At 42.8% G+C, this 22855-nt stretch overlaps 1 protein-coding gene across 1 annotated transcript; it reads left to right on the plus strand.

Moving 5' to 3' along the window:
* The first annotated feature begins 56 nt into the window (after positions 1 to 56).
* On the plus strand, positions 57 to 9820 carry LOC143713927 (uncharacterized). The gene is made up of 9 exons (XM_077204897.1): positions 57 to 153; positions 684 to 819; positions 1018 to 1149; positions 1240 to 1270; positions 5554 to 5586; positions 5716 to 5754; positions 5840 to 5918; positions 6266 to 6320; positions 6460 to 9820. Exons 2-8 carry the CDS (start codon positions 697 to 699, stop codon positions 6300 to 6302), a joined length of 474 nt encoding a protein of 157 aa, XP_077061012.1. The 5' UTR covers positions 57 to 153; positions 684 to 696; the 3' UTR covers positions 6303 to 6320; positions 6460 to 9820.
* The last annotated feature ends 13035 nt before the right edge of the window (positions 9821 to 22855 follow it).

The raw sequence follows: 22855 nt of genomic DNA on the forward strand, positions 1-22855 counted from the left end.
TGGATAACCAGCAATTGCAGCTTTAGTTTAAGTTTCACTTTCTGAGGTAAATTTCCATCAACAGTTAGAGTGTGCTGCAGAGCAAAGCGCCAGTGCTGTTTTCTCCTGCTGCATTTTTTCCTTTTACATTGTTGCCTTGGATACTATTTGTCCGTAAGTACTGTACATATTACTAAAAATATTAAAAGTAATTGTACTTGGCATATCTTTTGTTTATTGGAGTTTTCTCATGTCAAAGGACTAAATTGATAGTTAGCAGCATGGCTATTAGTTATGACTTACCATTCTGTTGCTACAAATTGTGTACTTTAGATATCTGTATTGGTTTTTATCTCATTTCTGTTTGTCTTTTGCTCTTTGTTACAGTTTTACAGTATAATAAGAAAAGTAAAGTTTCTTCGTCGAACCCAAGAAAAGTTATGCCTTGTGTCTTTTTTGGAGAACTTTACACTGTTAGCTAACTGTCGAGCTTTGAAGAAGCAACTCATTGCAAGGACAGTATAATTATCATAGAAAAGAACCTAATGATTAAAATAAGAGCAATGACAGAAGATGAGACTAACATTTCCGACGCTGTAAATGCACATCATTGCACCTTTTTACACGTTTTTAGATGTTTGCTCTAATAAAACACTTGTCATGCAATATAATATGCAATGATTTGTTTGTGATTTGTATAACAGCTTCCTCTGAAACATGAATAACATCAGTGTGTCCTGTGGAGAGATTGAGACTGATGAGGGGTATATGTTCAAACTTCCCTCTGATTTACTGAATCACACACTCAATGAAGACTGTGAGCAGAGCTGGTTCTCAGAGGTGACTATTACACACACACACACACACACTCACACACACACACACACACACACACACACACACACACACACACACACACACACACACACACTGACTGTGAGCAGAGCTGGTTCTCAGAGGTGACTATTATACACACACACACACACATGCACGCACACACACACTCACAATTGATCCTCTTGTGTTTGGTGTATTCAGGACGGGCGTCTGATAGCAGATCCAACAGATCCTGAAAAACTGATGGATCCTGCTATTTCAGTCTCATCTGATCGTCTCTTTACTTCTCGCTGTGTGAATCTGAATCATGAGATCATCTGTGACGCTTCAGGAGTAAATCAACTCTCAACACATCATTCTTTCAGTTTTCATATTTAATCTTTCATTAACATGATTCTCTAATGCTTCTTTCTTTCATCACAGTCTCATCACAGTATCAAGACCATGTTCAGAGGTGAGAGACACTTCAGTGAAATGCATCAATCAGGGATGCGCGATATATCGGCCTATATATGATCATTTATCAAGCGCAGCGTCAGTTCTGGCAGGACACGTTAGTCGAGCTCGCATCATCAGTGACTCTCAGCTGATCCTCTTCCTATAGGAATACAACATCACTGTATTCATATATAATCTCCTTCATTATTATCAGCAACTGTCGCATTTCTCAGGAGCTGATTACCCTCCTCCCTCCCCAGCTCCTCCTGTCTCAGTCAGGATTATCCTCCTCCCTCCCCAGCTCCTCCTGTCTCAGTCAGGATTACCCTCCTCCCTCCCCAGCTCCACCTGTCTCAGTCAGGATTACCCTCCTCCATCCCCAGCTCCACCTGTCTCAGTCAGGATTACCCTCCTTCCTCCCCAGCTCCACCTGTCTCAGTCAGGATTACCCTCCTCCCTCCCCAGCTCCACCTGTCTCAGTCAGGATTACCCTCCTCCCTCCCCAGCTCCACCTGTCTCAGTCAGGATTACCCTCCTCCCTCCCCAGCTCCACCTGTCTCAGTCAGGATTACCCTCCTCCCTCCCCAGCTCCAACTGTCTCAGTCAGGATTACCCTCCTCCCTCCCCAGCTCCTCCTGTCTCAGTCAGGATTACCCTCCTCCCTCCCCAGCTCCACCTGTCTCAGTCAGGATTACCCTCCTCCCTCCGCAGCTCCACCTGTCTCATTCAGGATTACCCTCCTCCCTCCGCAGCTCCGCCTGTCTCAGTCAGGATTACCCTCCTCCCTCCCCAGCTCCTCCTGTCTCAGTCAGGATTACCCTCCTCCCTCCCCAGCTCCACCTGTCTCAGTCAGGATTACCCTCCTCCCTCCCAAGCTCCTCCCGTCTCAGTCAGCATTACCCTCCTCCCTCCCCAAGCTCCTCCCGTCTCAGTCAGCATTACCCTCCTCCCTCCCGAGCTCCTCCCGTCTCAGTCAGCATTACCCTCCTCCCTCCCGAGCTCCTCCTGTCTCAGTCAGGATTACCCTCCTACCTCCCCAGCTCCACCTTTCTCAGTCAGGATTACCCTCCTCCCTCCCCAGCTCATCCTGTCTCAGTCAGGATTACCCTCCTACCTCCCCAGCTCCACCTTTCTCAGTCAGGATTACCATCCTCCCTCCCCAGCTCCTCCTGTCTCAGTCAGGATTATCCTCCTCCCTCCCCAGCTCCACCTGTCTCAGTCAGGATTACCCTCCTCCCTCCCCAGCTCCTTCTGTCTCAGTCAGGATTACCCTCCTCCCTCCCCAGCTCCACCTGTCTCAGTCAGGATTACCCTCCTCCCTCCCCAGCTCCTCCTGTCTCAGTCAGGATTACCCTCCTCCCTCCCCAGCTCCACCTGTCTCAGTCAGGATTACCCTCCTCCCTCCCCAGCTCCACCTGTCTCAGTCAGGATTACCCTCCTCCCTCCCCAGCTCCTCCTGTCTCAGTCAGGATTATCCTCCTCCCTCCCCAGCTCCTCCTGTCTCAGTCAGGATTACCCTCCTTCCTCCCCAGCTCCACCTGTCTCAGTCAGGATTACCCTCCTCCCTCCCCAGCTCCTCCTGTCTCAGTCAGGATTACCCTCCTCCCTCCCCAGCTCCACCTGTCTCAGTCAGGATTACCCTCCTCCCTCCCCAGCTCCACCTGTCTCAGTCAGGATTACCCTCCTCCCTCCCCAGCTCCTCCTGTCTCAGTCAGGATTACCCTCCTCCCTCCCCAGCTCCTCCTGTCTCGGTCAGGATTATCCTCCTCCCTCCCCAGCTCCTCCTGTCTCAGTCAGGATTACCCTCCTCCCTCCCCCAGCTCCACCTGTCTCAGTCAGTATTACCCTCCTCCCTACCCAGCTCCTCCTGTCTCAGTCAGGATTACCCTCCTCCCTCCCCAGCTCCTCCTGTCTCAGTCAGGATTACCCTCCTCCCTCCCCAGCTCCTCCTGTCTCAGTCAGGATTACCCTCCTCCCTCCCCAGCTCCTCCTGTCTCAGTCAGGATTACCCTCCTCCCTCCCCAGCTCCACCTGTCTCAGTCAGGATTACCCTCCTCCCTCCCCAGCTCCACCTGTCTCAGTCAGGATTACCCTCCTCCCTCCCCAGCTCCTCCTGTCTCAGTCAGGATTACCCTCCTCCCTCCCCAGCTCCTCCTGTGTCAGTCAGGATTACCCTCCTCCCTCCCCAGCTCCTCCTGTCTCAGTCAGGATTACCCTCCTCCCTCCCCAGCTCCTCCTGTCTCAGTCAGGATTACCCTCCTCCCTCCCCAGCTCCTCCTGTGTCAGTCAGCTCCCCAGCTCCTCCTCCTCCCTCCCCATTACCCTCCTCCCTACCCAACTCCTCCTGTCTCAGTCAGGATTACCCTCCTCCCTCCCCAGTTCCTCCTGTCTCAGTCAGGATTACCCTCCTCCCTCCCCAGCTCCACCTGTCTCAGTCAGGATTACCCTCCTCCCTCCGCAGCTCCACCTGTCTCAGTCAGGATTACCCTCCTCCCTCCGCAGCTCCACCTGTCTCAGTCAGGATTACCCTCCTCCCTCCCCAGCTCCTCCTGTCTCAGTCAGGATTACCCTCCTCCCTCCCCAGCTCCACCTGTCTCAGTCAGGATTACCCTCCTCCCTCCCAAGCTCCTCCTGTCTCAGTCAGCATTACCCTCCTCCCTCCCCAGCTCCTCCTGTCTCAGTCAGGATTACCCTCCTACCTCCCCAGCTCCACCTTTCTCAGTCAGGATTACCCTCCTCCCTCCCCAGCTCCTCCTGTCTCAGTCAGGATTACCCTCCTACCTCCCCAGCTCCACCTTTCTCAGTCAGGATTACCCTCCTCCCTCCCCAGCTCCACCTGTCTCAGTCAGGATTACCCTCCTCCCTCCCAGCTCCTCCTGTCTCAGTCAGGATTACCCTCCTCCCTCCCCAGCTCCTCCTGTCTCAGTCAGGATTACCCTCCTCCCTCCCCAGCTCTTCCTGTCTCAGTCAGGATTACCCTCCTCCCTCCCCAGCTCCTCCTGTCTCAGTCAGGATTACCCTCCTCCCTCCCCAGCTCCACCTGTCTCAGTCAGGATTACCCTCCTCCCTCCCCAGGTCCACCTGTCTCAGTCAGGATTACCCTCCTCCCTCCCCAGCTCCTCCTGTCTCAGTCAGGATTACCCTCCTCCCTCCCCAGCTCCTCCTGTCTCAGTCAGGATTACCCTCCTCCCTCCCCAGCTCCTCCTGTGTCAGTCAGCTCCCCAGCTCCTCCTCCTCCCTCCCCATTACCCTCCTCCCTACCCAGCTCCTCCTGTCTCAGTCAGGATTACCCTCCTCCCTCCCCAGCTCCACCTGTCTCAGTCAGGATTACCCTCCTCCCTCCCCAGCTCCACCTGTCTCAGTCAGGATTACCCTCCTCCCTCCCCAGCTCCTCCTGTCTCAGTCAGGATTACCCTCCTCCCTCCCCAGCTCCTCCTGTCTCAGTCAGGATTACCCTCCTCCCTCCCCAGCTCCACCTGTCTCAGTCAGGATTACCCTGCTCCCTCCCCAGCTCCTCCTGTCTCAGTCAAGATCTGGCATTCTGATTCACTCGAATCAAAATAAATTCTCAAATTATGTTTTACATTAAAATCTTGAATTAATAATATGTGCAATACATTCATGTTGGTTCTGTTGTGTTTACCCTAAGGGGGGTTATTGCTGCTCTTATCCATGCTAGGCTGCATGGATGCGCAGGAGTTCTCGCCCAGAACAGAACTATACCGCCAATCCAAATTGTATGCTAATTTGTCAATAGTATTTGACGATAGTGGTCCTTACAGATTTAATGTTATCGGTATCGGCCGATATATGTACATTTTTTAATATAGTCTGTATCAGCCTGATAAGTAAATTTTGCTGATATATTAAAGCCGATAAATAATGTATTATTTCCTTCAGCTGAGACACTTCAGATGCGCACTGTTCAACATGATGGTTTTAAATTGCTTGAAATATGATTGGAATCACTTCAAAAAGGAAAATACAGTAAAGTGCAACATGTGCAGCGCAAGTCTGTCATATCGGCTACAGAAAATGAACATGAGAACATCATAATTGTGTCCTCGGCTTTTAATGGTGAGACTTTTGTTTTCGTAATCAGGCTCTCAAAAATGTAGATTTTTCCGCCAATATATCGGTTATCGGCTTTCAAATATAAAGAACAATTGGTTATCGGTATCAGCCAAAATGTTCATATCTGTAAATCCCTAAGATCAGTGTGTCCTGATTCAGATCAAACTCTGTGTTAAACTGAATCTTCTGTAAGTGAATCATGATGATTGTGAATGTGTTTTTCAGTGTGGAATGAAACTACAGCGACTCCAAACTCAAGTGAGTTTCAGCTGATAAATGTGTTTAATTCACTAATAAAACACTGATTCAGATCTGATTCAGACTCAATCCAGTGTGAATGTTTTCTGTCATATTGTCTGATATTTGTGATCATTGTGTGTTTTAAAGATGTTCTGAATGAAGTGACTCCGTCTCTCCAGATCTCAGGTAAAACATCAAGAGATTTAAACATAAACTCTAATATTGATTATCATTATAGATCAGCTGATTTGATATTTGATCACTTGTATAGATCAGTTGTGGTGGCTGTTTGCTCTCTTCATCTTCATCTTCATCTTCATCTGTTTTATACTACGTAAAAGGATCTTCAGGTGAGTCCAGCCTGATCTTATAACGTCATACTTCAGTCTTTACATCTGACACTAGTTCACAAGAGCTCAGGTCATCGTGAATCACATTTACATTCATTTGATCAGATTATTTTATGATTTTGTCACGTTTAGTAGAACAGCTTTCTAGAGTATGAATTTATATATATTTGAATAGATTTTGGTGTAAGAAACAAAGAGATGAAAATATAATTTATGATTTGACCTCTGTAGCAGTCAATGACGTCTCAGATTTAATTTAGCATCTAAGATTAGGAAATCTCAAGTTTAGATGTCTCTGAATAAGCAGAATATAATAGTGTGTATAATAAGTGTCAGTGTGTTGTCAGATGTTTTCAGAGGGAAGCGGTTCTTCTGTCAGACTGATGATCATACAGAAAACAGGTGAGTGAATCAAACTGAGAGAAAGAGTTATTTCACTGCGTCACATGATCATCTCAGAGATGAGACAGATGATGATGATGATGATGACGTACAGCTGATGAAGATTAATCTCAGCTGAATCTGAATCTGTTTCACACAGGGATCTGAAGGTCGGATCTGATGATCCTCATTCACCGCAGGAATCTGAAACGGTTCAGTGTTCAGATGATGATCACATCTGATGCTTCAACATCAACATCATGGCTAGTTTTTAATATCTACTCGCCTTGTTTGTCCTTCACATCGAAGCACAAAGTGTATTTCCAGACCCTTCACCGTCTCCGTTCCTCTGTGGTGAAATGAGCTGTCGACCTGCTGAGACTCTCGTAACTTTAGAGAAGCCGCTGAACACACTTTTCTGCATGTACTTCCCCTATGAAAAAAAAATATATTTCCCATATATGAATGATCAATATATTAAATTGTTTAACGGTATATTTGAAAATATACAGAATAATATAGTGTGTTAATATATTACAATATATTGAATAATACATGAGGAATTGCCACTCTTCATATATTGAAAAATATTTGACAATATATTTACTAATATATCACAATGTATGTATTTTTATATTCAGTAAAACACTTCATAATATATAGATGTATATGTGATCAGATATGGTACTGCATGTGAAATATATTCACTTATATTTACTCATGCAGCATAAACACACATATATAGAGAAATATATAATGTAATACATTTCTTATATTTTTTAAATTATTTAAGTCAAATCACCTTCATTTATATAGCGCTTTTAACAATATTGACTGTTTCAAAGCAGCTTTACAGTGATAATAGGAAATTACAGTAAGATTGTTTTGGTTTTACAGCAGCTCTTGAATAAAGTTATTGTTCAGCTAATGTTAGTTTTGATTGATTGATTCACTTCCGTTGCAAAGATCAGTTATTAACTATTAAATTATTAAGGGGCCGCAAACACGACACAGTGCTAACAGGACACAGTGCTAACACGACACAGTACTAACAGAAAACCCTCAACACTTTTGGCCGGCTCATCCGCACAAAACAGTGCCCCCTTTTTTTTCTTTTTTAAATCTCTGCGCAAGCTTTAAAAACGCAAATCTGTGAAAACGCAGACCGTGTGCACAAGCGCATCTCGGGTTTAGTCTATAGGTTTGCACGTTTGCATATTTATATGTGCACAGGCGTGTAGGCTTTCTTTACAAATTGACCTCAACAAACTTGTCTGGCCTTAAAAATCTATGTCCCCGACAACGTTTTATCAGTACAGAGGAAAAATGGAAGGAGGCCTTCCCTGGGGAGAGACCAACACGGCAAAAATATCTTTCCAAGAAATTTCAGCTGACAAAAAAGTGTTCAATACTCACATGTGTGTTCATTTAGATGGGTGAAATGCAGAGCACACATTCATGGCCACATCACCTCATAACGGCTCACATAAAAGTTTTCATTTTTAAAAATCAAGCTTCAAACATGTGCTTTCCAATCAGGAGACATCTTCTGACCAAACACTCTTAATTTTACATCTCTTTAATGATTTGTGTGCAACACCATGTTTTTCGGTGTTCACGCAGATAATCAAATCACACGACCTGTACCCTACTAGCATTAATAATTTTCTGTCACTATTAGGTGTCACTATTGCCAAATTATCATTTAAATCAAATATAGGCCTACAATTCTTAAATAAGTATTCAAGTAGGACACAACATTTATAACAAACAAGAAAAAATTCAAGAAGTGAGAAAAATATTTAGCAAGAAAATACACAAATACTCGCGCATGCGTGAGGCGGAGAAATGTGTACAATCATAATTCTTTATTGCCAAGTAGCCTATATTTTACTCACACAATAAATCTGTCTCAGGGACAGGAGATTATAGTATAAAACACAGTATAGACATACATGGTAAATTATCTGCGTCTTCATTTAGAGGAGAAATCTCGAATAAAGTGCCTCTTTTTTTCTTGATCTTCTGCTGAACAAATTCTTAAGCTCAAATGGATACTTTGACAATTTTCAATCTGGTTTCCGACCGCACCACAGTACAGAGACCGCGCTCAAAGATAATAAACGATATTCGCTTAAATACTGATACAACCAAATTATCAGTGCTGGTACTACTCGACCTCAGTGCTGCATTTGACACTGTCGATCACAACATACTTCTAGACAGGCTGGAAAACTGGGTCGGGCTTTCTGGGATAGTCCTAAAATGGTTCAGGTCATACTTAGGAGGCAGAGGTTATTATGTGAGTATAGGAGACCATAAGTCTGAGTGGACATCCATGACATGCGGAGTCCCTCAAGGCTCAATTCTTGCGCCACTCCTATTCAACCTGTACATGCTCCCAATGAGCCAAATAATGAGAAAGAACCAAATCGCTTACCACAGCTATGCAGACGACACACAGCTCTACTTATCCCTATCGCCTAACGATTACAGCCCCATTAACTCTCTGTTAAAGTAATGTGATGAAGTAAACAATTGGATGTGCCAAAACTTTCTTCAGTTAAACAAAGACAAAACTGAAGTCATTGCGTTTGGAAACAGAGATGAAGTTCTCAAGGTGAACGCATACCTTCAGTCTAGGGGTCAAACAACTAAAAATCAAGTCAGGAATCTGGGTGTAACTCTAGAGTCAGACCTTAGTTTCAGTAGTCATGTCAAAGCAATAACTAAATCAGCATACTATCACCTGAAAAATATTGCTAGAATTAGATGCTTTGTTTCCAGTCAAGACTTAGAAAAACTTGTGCATGCTTTCATCACCAGTAGGGTGGATTATTGTAATGGACTTCTCACTGGCCTTCCCAAAAAGACCATAAGACAGTTGCAGCTCATACAGAACGCTGAGCAGAACCAGAACATATGAACACATCACACCAGTCCTCAGGGCTTTACACTGGCTGCCAGTTACATTTAGGATTGATTTTAAAGTATTATTACTGGTATATAAATCATTCAATGGCCTAGGACCTAAATACATTGCAGATATGCTCACTGAATATAAACCCAACAGATCACTCAGATCATTAGGATCACATCGGCTAGAAATACCAAGGGTTCACTCTAAGCATGGCGAGTCTGCTTTTAGCTACTATGCCAGCCGCAGCTGGAACCAGCTTCCAGAAGAGATCAGATGTGCTCCTACAGTAGTCACATTCAAATCCAGACTCAAAACATATCTGTTTAGCTGTGCATTTAGTGAATGAGAACTGTGCGACTGTTCGTCCGACTGTTTGCACTGTATTTTATTTTATGTTTTAATTACTCTGATTTCATGTGATTATTTCTGTATTTTATCTTTTATTCTAAACTGTTTTAATTATTCTGATTTCTTTTGATTATTTTAATTTCTTCTATGTAAAGCACTTTGAATTACCATTGTGTATGAAATGTGCTATATAAATAAACTTGCCTTGCCTTGCCTTGGTATATTAAACTTTTGCCGTATCCGATCGTCAAAACTCCGATCACATCTTCCTTTTTTAAGAATGACTCAAGTTACGTTCTCTTAACTCCAAGTCCTCCAGAGTCACGCCAAATCCGATTCGAAAGACCGCTGTTCGCCAGCAGCATCTTCTTTGTTTTCAAGTAACGTTAGCAGGGAAATCACCTATGGAAATCACGCGGAACCGTCACATCTCTGCCGTCATTGTTAAGCCCGCCCACCAACTCTATACACGATGTGATTGGCCTGACCAGAGTTTGGTTTTTCCAGCTCGAAAAGCCAACGGAGAGTTGCTAGACCACACTTTGCTGCGAAATTATTTTTGCTGCCGCTAGGGTGCGTCTAGATTTCTAGGCTAGTTGAAACTAGAAGCCTTCGCTGTTATTTTTAATGTATTTTGTGCTGCTGTCAGTGTAATAGTACTCAATATAGGTTTAAATCGCTGTTATTTTAGTGCATTACACGCTGCTCTCGGGGCAGGAGTACTCAATATAGGTTTAAATCGCTGTTATTTTAGTGCATTACACGCTGCTCTCGGGGCAGGAGTACTCAATATAGGTTTAAATCGCTGTTATTTTAGTGCATTACACGCTGCTCTCGGGGCAGGAGTACTCAATATAGGTTTAATCGCTGTTATTTTAGTGCAATACACGCTGCTCTCGGGGCAGGAGTACTCAATATAGGTTTAAATCGCTGTTATTTTAGTGCATTACGCGCTGCTCTCGGGGCAGGAGTACTCAATATAGGTTTAAATCGCTGTTATTTTAGTGCATTACACGCTGCTCTCGGGGCAGGAGTACTCAATATAGGTTTAAATCGCTGTTATTTTAGTGCATTACGCGCTGCTCTCGGGGCAGGAGTACTCAATATAGGTTTAAATCGCTGTTATTTTAGTGCATTACGCGCTGCTCTCGGGGCAGGAGTACTCAATATAGGTTTAAATCGCTGTTATTTTAGTGCATTACGCGCTGCTCTCGGGGCAGGAGTACTCAATATAGGTTTAAATCGCTGTTATTTTAGTGCATTACACGCTGCTCTCGGGGCAGGAGTACTCAATATAGGTTTAAATCGCTGTTATTTTAGTGCATTACGCGCTGCTCTCGGGGCAGGAGTACTCAATATAGGTTTAAATCGCTGTTATTTTAGTGCATTACGCGCTGCTCTCGGGGCAGGAGTACTCAATATAGGTTTAAATCGCTGTTATTTTAGTGCATTACGCGCTGCTCTCGGGGCAGGAGTACTCAATATAGGTTTAAATCACTGTTATTTTAGTGCATTACATGCTGCTCTCGGGGCAGGAGTACTCAATATAGGTTTAAATCACTGTTATTTTAGTGCATTACACGCTGCTCTCGGGGCAGGAGTACTCAATAGGTTTAAATCGCTGTTATTTTAGTGCATTACATGCTGCTCTCGGGGTAGGAGTACTCAATATAGGTTTAAATCACTGTTATTCTAGTGCATTACATGCTGCTCTCGGGGCAGGAGTACTCAATATAGGTTTAAATCACTGTTATTTTAGTGCATTACGCGCTGCTCTCGGGGCAGGAGTACTCAATATAGGTTTAAATCACTGTTATTTTAGTGCATTACACGCTGCTCTCGGGGCAGGAGTACTCAATATAGGTTTAAATCACTGTTATTTTAGTGCATTACACGCTGCTCTCGGGGCAGGAGTACTCAATATAGGTTTAAATCGCTGTTATTTTAGTGCATTACGCGCTGCTCTCGGGGCAGGAGTACTCAATATAGGTTTAAATCACTGTTATTTTAGTGCATTACGCGCTGCTCTCGGGGCAGGAGTACTCAATATAGGTTTAAATCACTGTTATTTTAGTGCATTACGCGCTGCTCTCGGGGCAGGAGTACTCAATATAGGTTTAAATCACTGTTATTTTAGTGCATTACGCGCTGCTCTCGGGGCAGGAGTACTCAATATAGGTTTAATCGCTGTTATTTTAGTGCAATACACGCTGCTCTCGGGGCAGGAGTACTCAATATAGGTTTAAATCACTGTTATTTTAGTGCATTACACGCTGCTCTCGGGGTAGGAGTACTCAATATAGGTTTAAATCACTGTTATTTTAGTGCATTACACGCTGCTCTCGGGGCAGGAGTACTCAATATAGGTTTAAATCACTGTTATTTTAGTGCATTACACGCTGCTCTCGGGGTAGGAGTACTCAATATAGGTTTAAATCACTGTTATTTTAGTGCATTACACGCTGCTCTCAGGGCAGGAGTACTCAATATAGGTTTAAAATCGCTGTTATTTTAGTGCATTATGCGCTACTCTCGGGGCAGGAGTACTCAATATAGGTTTAAATCACTGTTATTTTAGTGCATTACACGCTGCTCTCGGGCAGGAGTACTCAATATAGGTTTAAATCACTGTTATTTTAGTGCATTACACGCTGCTCTCGGGGCAGGAGTACTCAATATAGGTTTAAATCACTGTTATTTTAGTGCATTACACGCTGCTCTCGGGGCAGGAGTACTCAATATAGGTTTAAATCACTGTTATTTTAGTGCATTACGCGCTGCTCTCGGGGCAGGAGTACTCAATATAGGTTTAAATCACTGTTATTTTAGTGCATTACGCGCTGCTCTCGGGGCAGGAGTACTCAATATAGGTTTAAATCACTGTTATTTTAGTGCATTACGCGCTGCTCTCGGGGCAGGAGTACTCAATATAGGTTTAAATCGCTGTTATTTTAGTGCATTACACGCTGCTCTCGGGGCAGGAGTACTCAATAGGTTTAAATCGCTGTTATTTTAGTGCATTACGCGCTGCTCTCGGGGCAGGAGTACTCAATATAGGTTTAAATCACTGTTATTTTAGTGCATTACACGCTGCTCTCGGGGCAGGAGTACTCAATATAGGTTTAAATCACTGTTATTTTAGTGCATTACGCGCTGCTCTCGGGGCAGGAGTACTCAATAGGTTTAAATCGCTGTTATTTTAGTGCATTACGCGCTGCTCTCGGGGCAGGAGTACTCAATATAGGTTTAAATCACTGTTATTTTAGTGCATTACACGCTGCTCTCGGGGCAGGAGTACTCAATATAGGTTTAATCGCTGTTATTTTAGTGCATTACACGCTGCTCTCGGGGCAGGAGTACTCAATAGGTTTAAATCGCTGTTATTTTAGTGCATTACGCGCTGCTCTCGGGGCAGGAGTACTCAATATAGGTTTAAATCACTGTTATTTTAGTGCATTACACGCTGCTCTCGGGGCAGGAGTACTCAATATAGGTTTAAATCACTGTTATTTTAGTGCATTACACGCTGCTCTCGGGGCAGGAGTACTCAATATAGGTTTAAATCACTGTTATTTTAGTGCATTACGCGCTGCTCTCGGGGCAGGAGTACTCAATATAGGTTTAAATCACTGTTATTTTAGTGCATTACGCGCTGCTCTCGGGGCAGGAGTACTCAATATAGGTTTAAATCGCTGTTATTTTAGTGCATTACACGCTGCTCTCGGGGCAGGAGTACTCAATATAGGTTTAAATCACTGTTATTTTAGTGCATTACGCGCTGCTCTCGGGGCAGGAGTACTCAATATAGGTTTAATCGCTGTTATTTTAGTGCATTACACGCTGCTCTCGGGGCAGGAGTACTCAATAGGTTTAAATCGCTGTTATTTTAGTGCATTACACGCTGCTCTCGGGGCAGGAGTACTCAATATAGGTTTAAATCACTGTTATTTTAGTGCATTACACGCTGCTCTCGGGGTAGGAGTACTCAATATAGGTTTAAATCACTGTTATTTTAGTGCATTACACGCTGCTCTCAGGGCAGGAGTACTCAATATAGGTTTAAATCACTGTTATTTTAGTGCATTACGCGCTGCTCTCGGGGCAGGAGTACTCAATATAGGTTTAAATCACTGTTATTTTAGTGCATTACGCGCTGCTCTCGGGGCAGGAGTACTCAATATAGGTTTAAATCGCTGTTATTTTAGTGCATTACACGCTGCTCTCGGGGCAGGAGTACTCAATATAGGTTTAAATCACTGTTATTTTAGTGCATTACGCGCTGCTCTCGGGGCAGGAGTACTCAATATAGGTTTAAATCGCTGTTATTTTAGTGCATTACGCGCTGCTCTCGGGGCAGGAGTACTCAATATAGGTTTAAATCACTGTTATTTTAGTGCATTACACGCTGCTCTCAGGGCAGGAGTACTCAATATAGGTTTAAATCACTGTTATTTTAGTGCATTACGCGCTGCTCTCGGGGCAGGAGTACTCAATATAGGTTTAAATCACTGTTATTTTAGTGCATTACGCGCTGCTCTCGGGGCAGGAGTACTCAATATAGGTTTAAATCGCTGTTATTTTAGTGCATTACGCGCTCCTCTCGGGGCAGGAGTACTCAATATAGGTTTAAATCACTGTTATTTTAGTGCATTACGCGCTGCTCTCGGGGCAGGAGTACTCAATATAGGTTTAAATCACTGTTATTTTAGTGCATTACACGCTGCTCTCGGGGCAGGAGTACTCAATATAGGTTTAAATCACTGTTATTTTAGTGCATTACGCTCTGCTCTCGGGGCAGGAGTACTCAATATAGGTTTAAATCGCTGTTATTTTAGTGCATTACGCGCTGCTCTCGGGGCAGGAGTACTCAATATAGGTTTAAATCGCTCTTATTTTAGTGCATTACGCGCTGCTCTCGGGGCAGGAGTACTCAATATAGGTTTAAATCGCTGTTATTTTAGTGCATTACGCGCTGCTCCCGGGGCAGGAGTACTCAATATAGGTTTAAATCGCTGTTATTTTAGTGCATTACGCGCTGCTCTCGGGGCAGGAGTACTCAATATAGGTTTAAATTGCTGTTATTTTAGTGCATTACGCGCTGCTCCCGGGGCAGGAGTACTCAATATAGGTTTAAATTCCTTTTATTTTAGTGCATTACGCGCTGCTCTCGGGGCAGGAGTACTCAATATAGGTTTAAATCGCTGTTATTTTAGTGCATTACACGCTGCTCTCGGGGCAGGAGTACTCAATATAGGTTTAAATTGCTGTTATTTTAGTGGATTACGCGCTGCTCCCGGGGCAGGAGTACTCAATATAGGTTTAAATCGCTGTTATTTTCGGAGCACTATGAAGTAGGGTATTCCTGCAAAACTGGAGGCTGCAGTTTCAGAGGACCCTAGTTTTTTTATTTTATTTTTTATGTATTAGCAGTTTATAATATTTTATAGCACTTACTATTTAATTCTGTATTTATTATTTTTCAGGGATAATTTAGTTGTTTAATGGTAAAATTTAATTGATATATTGTCATAATAACCAACCCCTCACCCTAAACATACACAGTGATAACCCTCTTGAAATATTTAACTTAAGTTTGTTTTAAAAAAATGAGCAACTATATTCAAGACTCAGTTGTCTTGGAAAAATTATTTTCTGTGTACGTGTGACACTCTCAATTCATTAGCCGCAGTGTGGTGCATCTCGTCTATTGTGCGTCTATTAGTAGCCTACGTTAATTGAAAATAATTTGAAAACCAGTTTACAACATCCAGCAGTACAATTAACTGTAGTGTAGCAGCCTAGTATTAGGTCCATTGAATAGGCATTTATAATTTTTTTGTCAAGTCCATTATATCTGAATATATATATATATATATATACATATATATATATATATATAATATATATAGGATCGTCTGCCTCTCCCTCGTAATTAGCGCCGCCCCGTCCCATAATTCGCCGCCCTTCGCCAGGTTCCCGACTGGAGTGGGTGTGTTTGGAGAGGAGGGGCGCTGAAGAGGAGAATTGGCGGCGTGTGATGAGGCACACCTGACGAGAATGAAGCCTCATCACCGCGGCTGTTAAATGCCTCTTCCCTGTGCATGCACACTGGTGTCCTCGTGGGTCCAGGAAGGGAGCGCGGAGGGATTCCCACGCCGCCGGAGCCGTGAGTCGCCGGACCCGCAGAGTGAAGATAAGTCATATTTCTGGATTCTATAGACTCTCAGCTACAAGGTGGATTCATTGACAATACACTTCTTGAGACACTTGTATGTGTTCTGATGTGATATATCACCAAGAAATACAAAAACGGAAGTTCAAATGTTTTGTTTTTTATTATATAAAAAGGGTAGCCTATAATGAATAAGGGATTTTACATCAAATATTGATTTCCTCAAAGGCTTTAGAACACCTGAAATAAAGTTGGGTGAAAAAATATAAAGAAACAAAATAACTATTTATTTGTTAATTGAATATTCTATGTTCCCTTTACATTTTCTTATAATTTATGTGTCAATTTACCAAACACATCCAAAAACAACCTCTAGATGGCACTGTGCACATCAGTCTATCGCCACATGTGAAAGCAGTTACGCTCTGGCTGTAGGAAGATGTGTGGGATTTATTCCAAACCCCTCCCCTTTTTTATGTTCCTAGGACACCTGACAACGTCGTTGTTTGTTTTATATTGGTCTGTGATTGGTTCACACACCCACAGCATTTTATATCATTAGGTAGGGTAAAGTACCATTTCTCTGTTTTGCATTCTGAAGCTATTAATAGATATGTCAGGGGTGCGCACTTTGACTTTAATTTGTTTTTTTTTACCCATCTGTTGTTGTGGTCGGTGTTTAGCTTTAAAATAACGATATATTCAAGCTGTCAAAACTTGAGCTTGAATGACAGGAAGCGCGAGTGAATTAGAGGGCGCCAGTTTCGCGCCTAAACCAATCAGGTTCCTCGTGCAATTGCAGGACACCTCTTGACTAGGAAGTGAATACTATAAACACAGACAGAACATTAAAACAGAGACTATTACGTTAGACAGTCAAGATTAAAATACATTAACAAATATTAATGTTTGTCATATAGGTCCGTAGGTGTGAGTCACTCGCAATCATGTACGTTTTTTTGTGTCTAAATGATTGCACGGTTTTTCGGCCAGTGTATGCATTTTAATGCACAGTCACAAGTCAAAATCATCACATTTTATTTTGTATCAAAATTATTTGACACAAAATAATTGACACGCAATATTAGGCTATTATTATTATTTTTTTGTCATCCTTGATCGTACCGAGCCTCTAAAGTGACATGGTGGTGGAAAAAGCACATTTCATACAGATTACCAGAGAGTAGCCTATTTTCTTTTCGTTTTGAATTGTTTAGTTTGAAAGTAGACATTTCAATATTTCTAGATAGAGGATATATTTCTTCTCATATCTATGAGAGGTGTGGTGGAAATTTTAAACTGAATATTAAGCTAACCATGTTTTAACATTTAACCTTACTTAGTACATTGTTTCAGAGTGTTAGCAGGCTAAGACATTCTTTACTTTAGAAGATATGTGTCAAACCCCTGACTGTGTGTATAAATAACATGTATGGTAAATTAAACTAGACAGATGACTAGGTTAGAACTTGTGATTAATAATGAAGTAATCATTCAAACAAAGTCTCCTCTACCTAGAAACAGAAGAGTCTGCCTATGAAGAACCAATCAATTTAATGTCATTCGCTATACCTCCCTATTCTATAAAAACTGTTGTATCCGTGTTTTCGGTGGGATTCTCAATGGAAATTGACAGATCCTCCGGCCTTGTTTATTCTTGGGAGATTCTCAGAGAACTGCTCGAGAACTCCTGGCCGTAATAAAGAGCATTAGAGGACAATTGCTGAAGTCTGTCTGTCATTCAAAGCTGCACAGCAGGTCAGTTTAGGGAACCAAAGAAGTTAGGGTAAGAGACTCGGCCAGTTGTCGACAGTAGACGCAGAGAGCTAGAGTATAAAGAAGTATTAAGTGTCGAATTGCAGACGCTCAGTGTCGATCAGTAGACGCGACAGATATATTTATTAAGTGTCGATTTGTAGACGCTAGTCAGTCAGGTTTAGGGGAAAATCCATTACAGAGGCATACGTTGAGTTTCTATTAATTTATGAGATACACTCTAGTTCACGAGCAATGCAAGTGATCGCGCCGGCACCTCCATGATTATATTGTCTGCTATATTTGCTTCTGATTTATTAAATCCAGGCAATTGGTTGACACAAACTTTGATTACAATTCATACAAAACGAAATGCACTTAAAATAAAGTCTTTCTACATAACAAACATTAATGCAGTGGCCAAAATCATTTCTGGCCTGAAACAGATCACAATAGTCATATGTGTTTGGAAGTTTTCCTCTCTGTCCTGCAGTTGCCACGCCCCATTTTTCTTTGCCACTCAGTTCCCCATGCAGTTCACCACACCTTCAACTAATTAGCCTCAATCAGTCACAGACTTCATTAGACAGCACCTGTACACACAGCCCTTTCCTTTTGTTCATGCCACATGGAGGAATCCTTGTGTGTTCCTGCTGGAAATGTCGTGTCTCCTGCCTTGTGTGCGTTATTGAACTATGTAAGTTCCATACGTTTCTCCTTTGATGGTATGTTAATTATGACTTGTGAAATTATGAAGTGTGAGCATGATAGGGATGGGCAAATAAAGCCTCTTGAAGCACCGAGGCTTTCCCCTGTTTGTTCCGGGAAAAGATTTGAAGCATTAAGAGTGTCGAAAACAGCGCCATCTTGTGGCAGGTTACATTTGTAGCAGCCATAAACCCGAGTGCAGCGCCGTTGTTCTATCTTTTAGAGTTTTTCTCAATTGTTTACACACAAATTCGGGTACTTGAGACACAATGACCACAACATGTAACTCATTCACCAACCCCCTGAACCAATTCTGATAAACTACAAGCACAATTCCTGCTTTACACTCAAATTGCCATTCTAAAACACACTTTTTTCCAAACACTACACACAATTATCTGCTTTTGGCACAATTTTCATGCATAAAATAAGGATTGGTTGATCTAACAATGAGGTCTAACATTGTCATGGTCTAACAATGAGGGAGGCTGGGCAAAGAGTACAGCAAAATCTGAGCAGGTACACTGTAGCATCCATCAATCCGGACTTTCCGAAATGAGAATAGGTAAGAAATCTACTCTCACTAGAAAATTGCAGTACTGCATATCAATACCGTACTCAATGAGTACAGTAGTACAGTGTTGCCTGTGGACTGTTCTGTAGGACTGTAAAAATACTGTAAAGTATGTTTCAAGTATTTAGGAAATGTATACCTACTTTGTTTTTACAGTATTTTACTATTTGTTTGGCAGAACTGAAACGAGTTTTCATCCAACGACCCATCATCAGTCTGGATGGCCTGAGGAACATCACCAACTACAAGTCACCATCCCCTCGAGCTGTGGACAATCAACACCTGGCTGACGATTTAAATTCATTTTACTGCCGGTTTGAAAAGCCCTCATTCACACCACACACCCGGTATGATCTGCACTTCACACATTCATCATCACCTCCTGCACTCCAATTATCACTCCCCCCTCCTGCCATCCAACCTGAGCTTAAGGTCTGTGTGGAGGACGTGAGCCGAGTCTTCAAAAAACAGAAGACTAGGAAAGCCTCAGGCCCAGACGGCATCCCAAAAAACCCAAAATCACTGGACTTAATGACTACAGACCTGTCGCTCTCACGTCTGTGGTCATGAAGTCGTTTGAAAGACTGGTGCTGGCCCACCTGAAGGACATCACTGGACCCCTGCTGGATCCCTTCCAGTTTTCTTACATAGCAAACAGGTCTGTGGATGATGCAGTCAACATGGGACTGCATTATATCCTGCAACATCTCGACAGACCAGGGACTTATGCAAGGATCCTCTTTGTGGACTTCAGTTCGGCCTTCAATACCATCATGCCTGGTCTTCTCACAGCCAAACTGACCCAGCTCTCCATACCATCCTCGATCTGTCAGTGGATAACCAGCTTCCTGACGGACCGGCAGCAGCGAGTGAGACTGGGGAAACACACATCCAAGACACTCACAATCAGCACCGGAGCCCCCCAAGGGTGCGTTCTCTCCCCACTGCTCTTCTCCCTGTACACTAATGACTGCACTTCTAAAGACCCCACTGTCAAGCTCCTGAAATTTGCAGACGACACCACTGTCATCGGTCTCATCCAAAACGGTGACGAGTCTGCTTACAGACTGGAGGTTGAACAGCTGGCTGTCTGGTGCAGTTATAACAACCTTGAGCTGAACACGCTCAAAACAGTGGAGATGATCGTGGACTTCAGGAGGAACAGCTCAGCACTCCCCCCACTCACCATCATGAACAGCACTGTGGAAGCAGTGGAGTCATTCAGGTTCCTGGGCACTATCATCTCTCAGGACCTGAAGTGAGACAATCACATTGACTCCACTGTGAAAAAGGCCCAGCAGAGACTGTACTTCCTTCGCCAGCTGAGGAAGTTCAACCTGCTGCTGATTCAGTTCTACTCAGCCGTCATTGAGTCTGTCTTGTGCGCTTCCATCACTGTCTGGTTTGGTTCAGCTACCAAATCAGACATCAGGAGACTACAACGGACAGTCCGGACTGCGGAGAGGATCATTGGTGCCCCCCTGCCAAACCTCCAGGACCTGTACTCTTCCAGAGTGAGGAAGAGAGCAGGTAAAATCATCGCAGACTCCACTCACCCTGGACACCACCTGTTCGAACTGTTACCGTCAAGACGGAGACTCAGATCACTGGCCACAAGAACATCTCGGCACAGGAACAGTTTCTTCTCACAGGCCATTTCCCTCCTGAACAGTTAACACTCCTCCCAAGGCATATGCCTGTAAGTGCAATACTCCCACTGTTTAGTGCAATATCCTACAACTCAGGTGATACTTATATGTAGATTTATTTATTTATAATATTCAAAACACTGTAAATAGGTTCATAATCTGTAAATCTGAAAATGTCTATTCTGACTAAACCCAACTGTGATAGTTTTATTCTCATATATTTATATTTTTATTTTTTATTCTTATAATTTGTAGTATTATGTTTCATGTTGTATTTGTATATGTCCACTGGAAGCCTCAGTACCAAAACAAATTCCTTGTGTGTGCAAGCACACTTGGCAATAAAGCTCTTTCTGATTCTGATTCTGAAAGATTACCAACACAAGGTGGTCGGGAACGTGTTCTGTCTCCTGAACAGGAAACTGAAATCATAAACATGGTCCTAGAAAACAACGCCATAACATTACAGCAAATACAAAGAAAAATAATAGAAAACAATGACACATTTGAAAATATTGATAGGGTAAGCTTATCAACACTGGACCGTGTCTTGCGCAGAAATCATCTCAGGATGTAGAAGGTCTACAGGGTGCCATTTGAACGCAATTCAGAAAGAGTCAAAGAATTGCGATATAACTATGTGCAAGTACATCTCACAATTGATGCATACTCCCAACACTGTATACGGTAAATACACATATCAATATTGTAATCATAATGATTGTGCTTCACAATAGTGACCACTCCATGTCTATGTCTAATATTGTCATGTGTTTTTCATAGAGTCCTTGAGCTAGAGGTGGCTGAAGTGGAGCACCAGTTCATCTTCATTGATGAGGTTGGGTTCAACCTCACAAAGAGACGAAAGAGGGGAAGCAATATCATCGGCCAGCGTGCCATTGTTGAAGTCCCAGGCCAGCGCGGAGGGAACATCACAATGTGTGCAGCGATATCCCACCACCATCCATCACCATGCTACCCTTGGCCCCTACAACACCGCCCATCTGATCACATTCCTGGACACCCTACACAACACACTTATTCCACCAGATCATGTAGATGGCCCAGAGCAGCTCAGGTACATTGTCATTTGGGACAACGTAAGTTTCCACAGAGCTGCTCTGCTTTGTAACTGGTTCACTGCCCAACCACGCTTTTTAGTTGTTTATCTCCCTCCATATTCTCCATTCCTAAAATTTTTTCTGCCTGGAGATGTAAAGTGTATGACCGAAATCCACAAACGCGTATACCTCTTCTCCAAGATATGGAGGACGTGTAGCAGGGATATGTTACACCAGATTATAAATCATTTTGTTTTAATTATTTGTTTTGGGGCATTTTATTTTGAAAGACGTTTGTGTGCTCTTACCAAAGGTATTCATCACAGTATGCACGTCGGCTGACGTCATACGTACGAGTGAGGTTCAAACAGCAGTGCAATCGGAGATTCATCCTCTTTCCTGCAATGTCACTTGAGGAGAGGTACGATTTCATGAGCTCCGTGCACTTGATGTAAAAATTGAGTTAGAAATGTTCATGTCAGGTTAAACAATCAATTGTGAAAGAGTATTCATTGAGGCGTTACATTTGACTATTAGTTCGAGTCATTAACTTGTTAAATTAAGTTTATTTGTGAGCTGTTAATGAGTGAATAGTGCATTGCATGAAATGGCGGCGCGGTGTGTGCGTCACGAGTGAGATATGTTAGTGGCTAAGCGGCTAACGTCTCGATTAAAGGAAATTTGATATATATATAGATATATAGATGTGTATATTTGGTACGCATATTAAATATATTCTAGTTTACATTGCAATTACTGTGTTCTGTAGTTAACTAACTGGTGTATTTAAACATGTATTTTGTGGTTAACAGGCGAAAGAGCTGCGGTTAAGAGTGCCTGTCTGTTTATGCGTTTTATCACACAGGCATTGTGATTAAATTCATCATAAGTACAACCAGCTTTGTGTGGAAGATTATTTTATTCAAAACATCTAAAATAACACAACGCAGAGGAACAACCACTACAGACGCATGTGGAGATATAGCAACTGATGCTTTTAATGGCTGGAATCGCCATGCTAGGCGATATTTCCCCCGCTGCTTGGCCAGGGAAAACATTGCTTGTGATGTGGATGAGATGCTGTGGCCAGATCGCAACAGAAGAGAGGATGCAGCATAGTTTTAATTTTTTTTTTTTTTTACCGTAACCGTGTACAGTAAATTCTTCTGTTGTAGTGTATGTGCAACTTTGTGTTGGTTGGGAATTGGATGTACACTGTGTACATTGTTTTTGTGGGAGAAATAAAAAAAAATATGTTGCTGTGTATTTGTGTGTTCTGAGTATAAAAACAATATTCTCAAAAATTTTACAACACCCTGATGTATGTACTGTCTGTAGTAAGTGTAACACTGAACAAAAAAGGCCCTAA

Source organism: Siphateles boraxobius, unplaced genomic scaffold, assembly GCF_051911475.1.
Source record: "Siphateles boraxobius isolate OS27281-9 unplaced genomic scaffold, OSU_SipBor_1 523, whole genome shotgun sequence".
In the NCBI taxonomy this organism is placed as follows: Eukaryota; Metazoa; Chordata; class Actinopteri; order Cypriniformes; family Leuciscidae; genus Siphateles; species Siphateles boraxobius.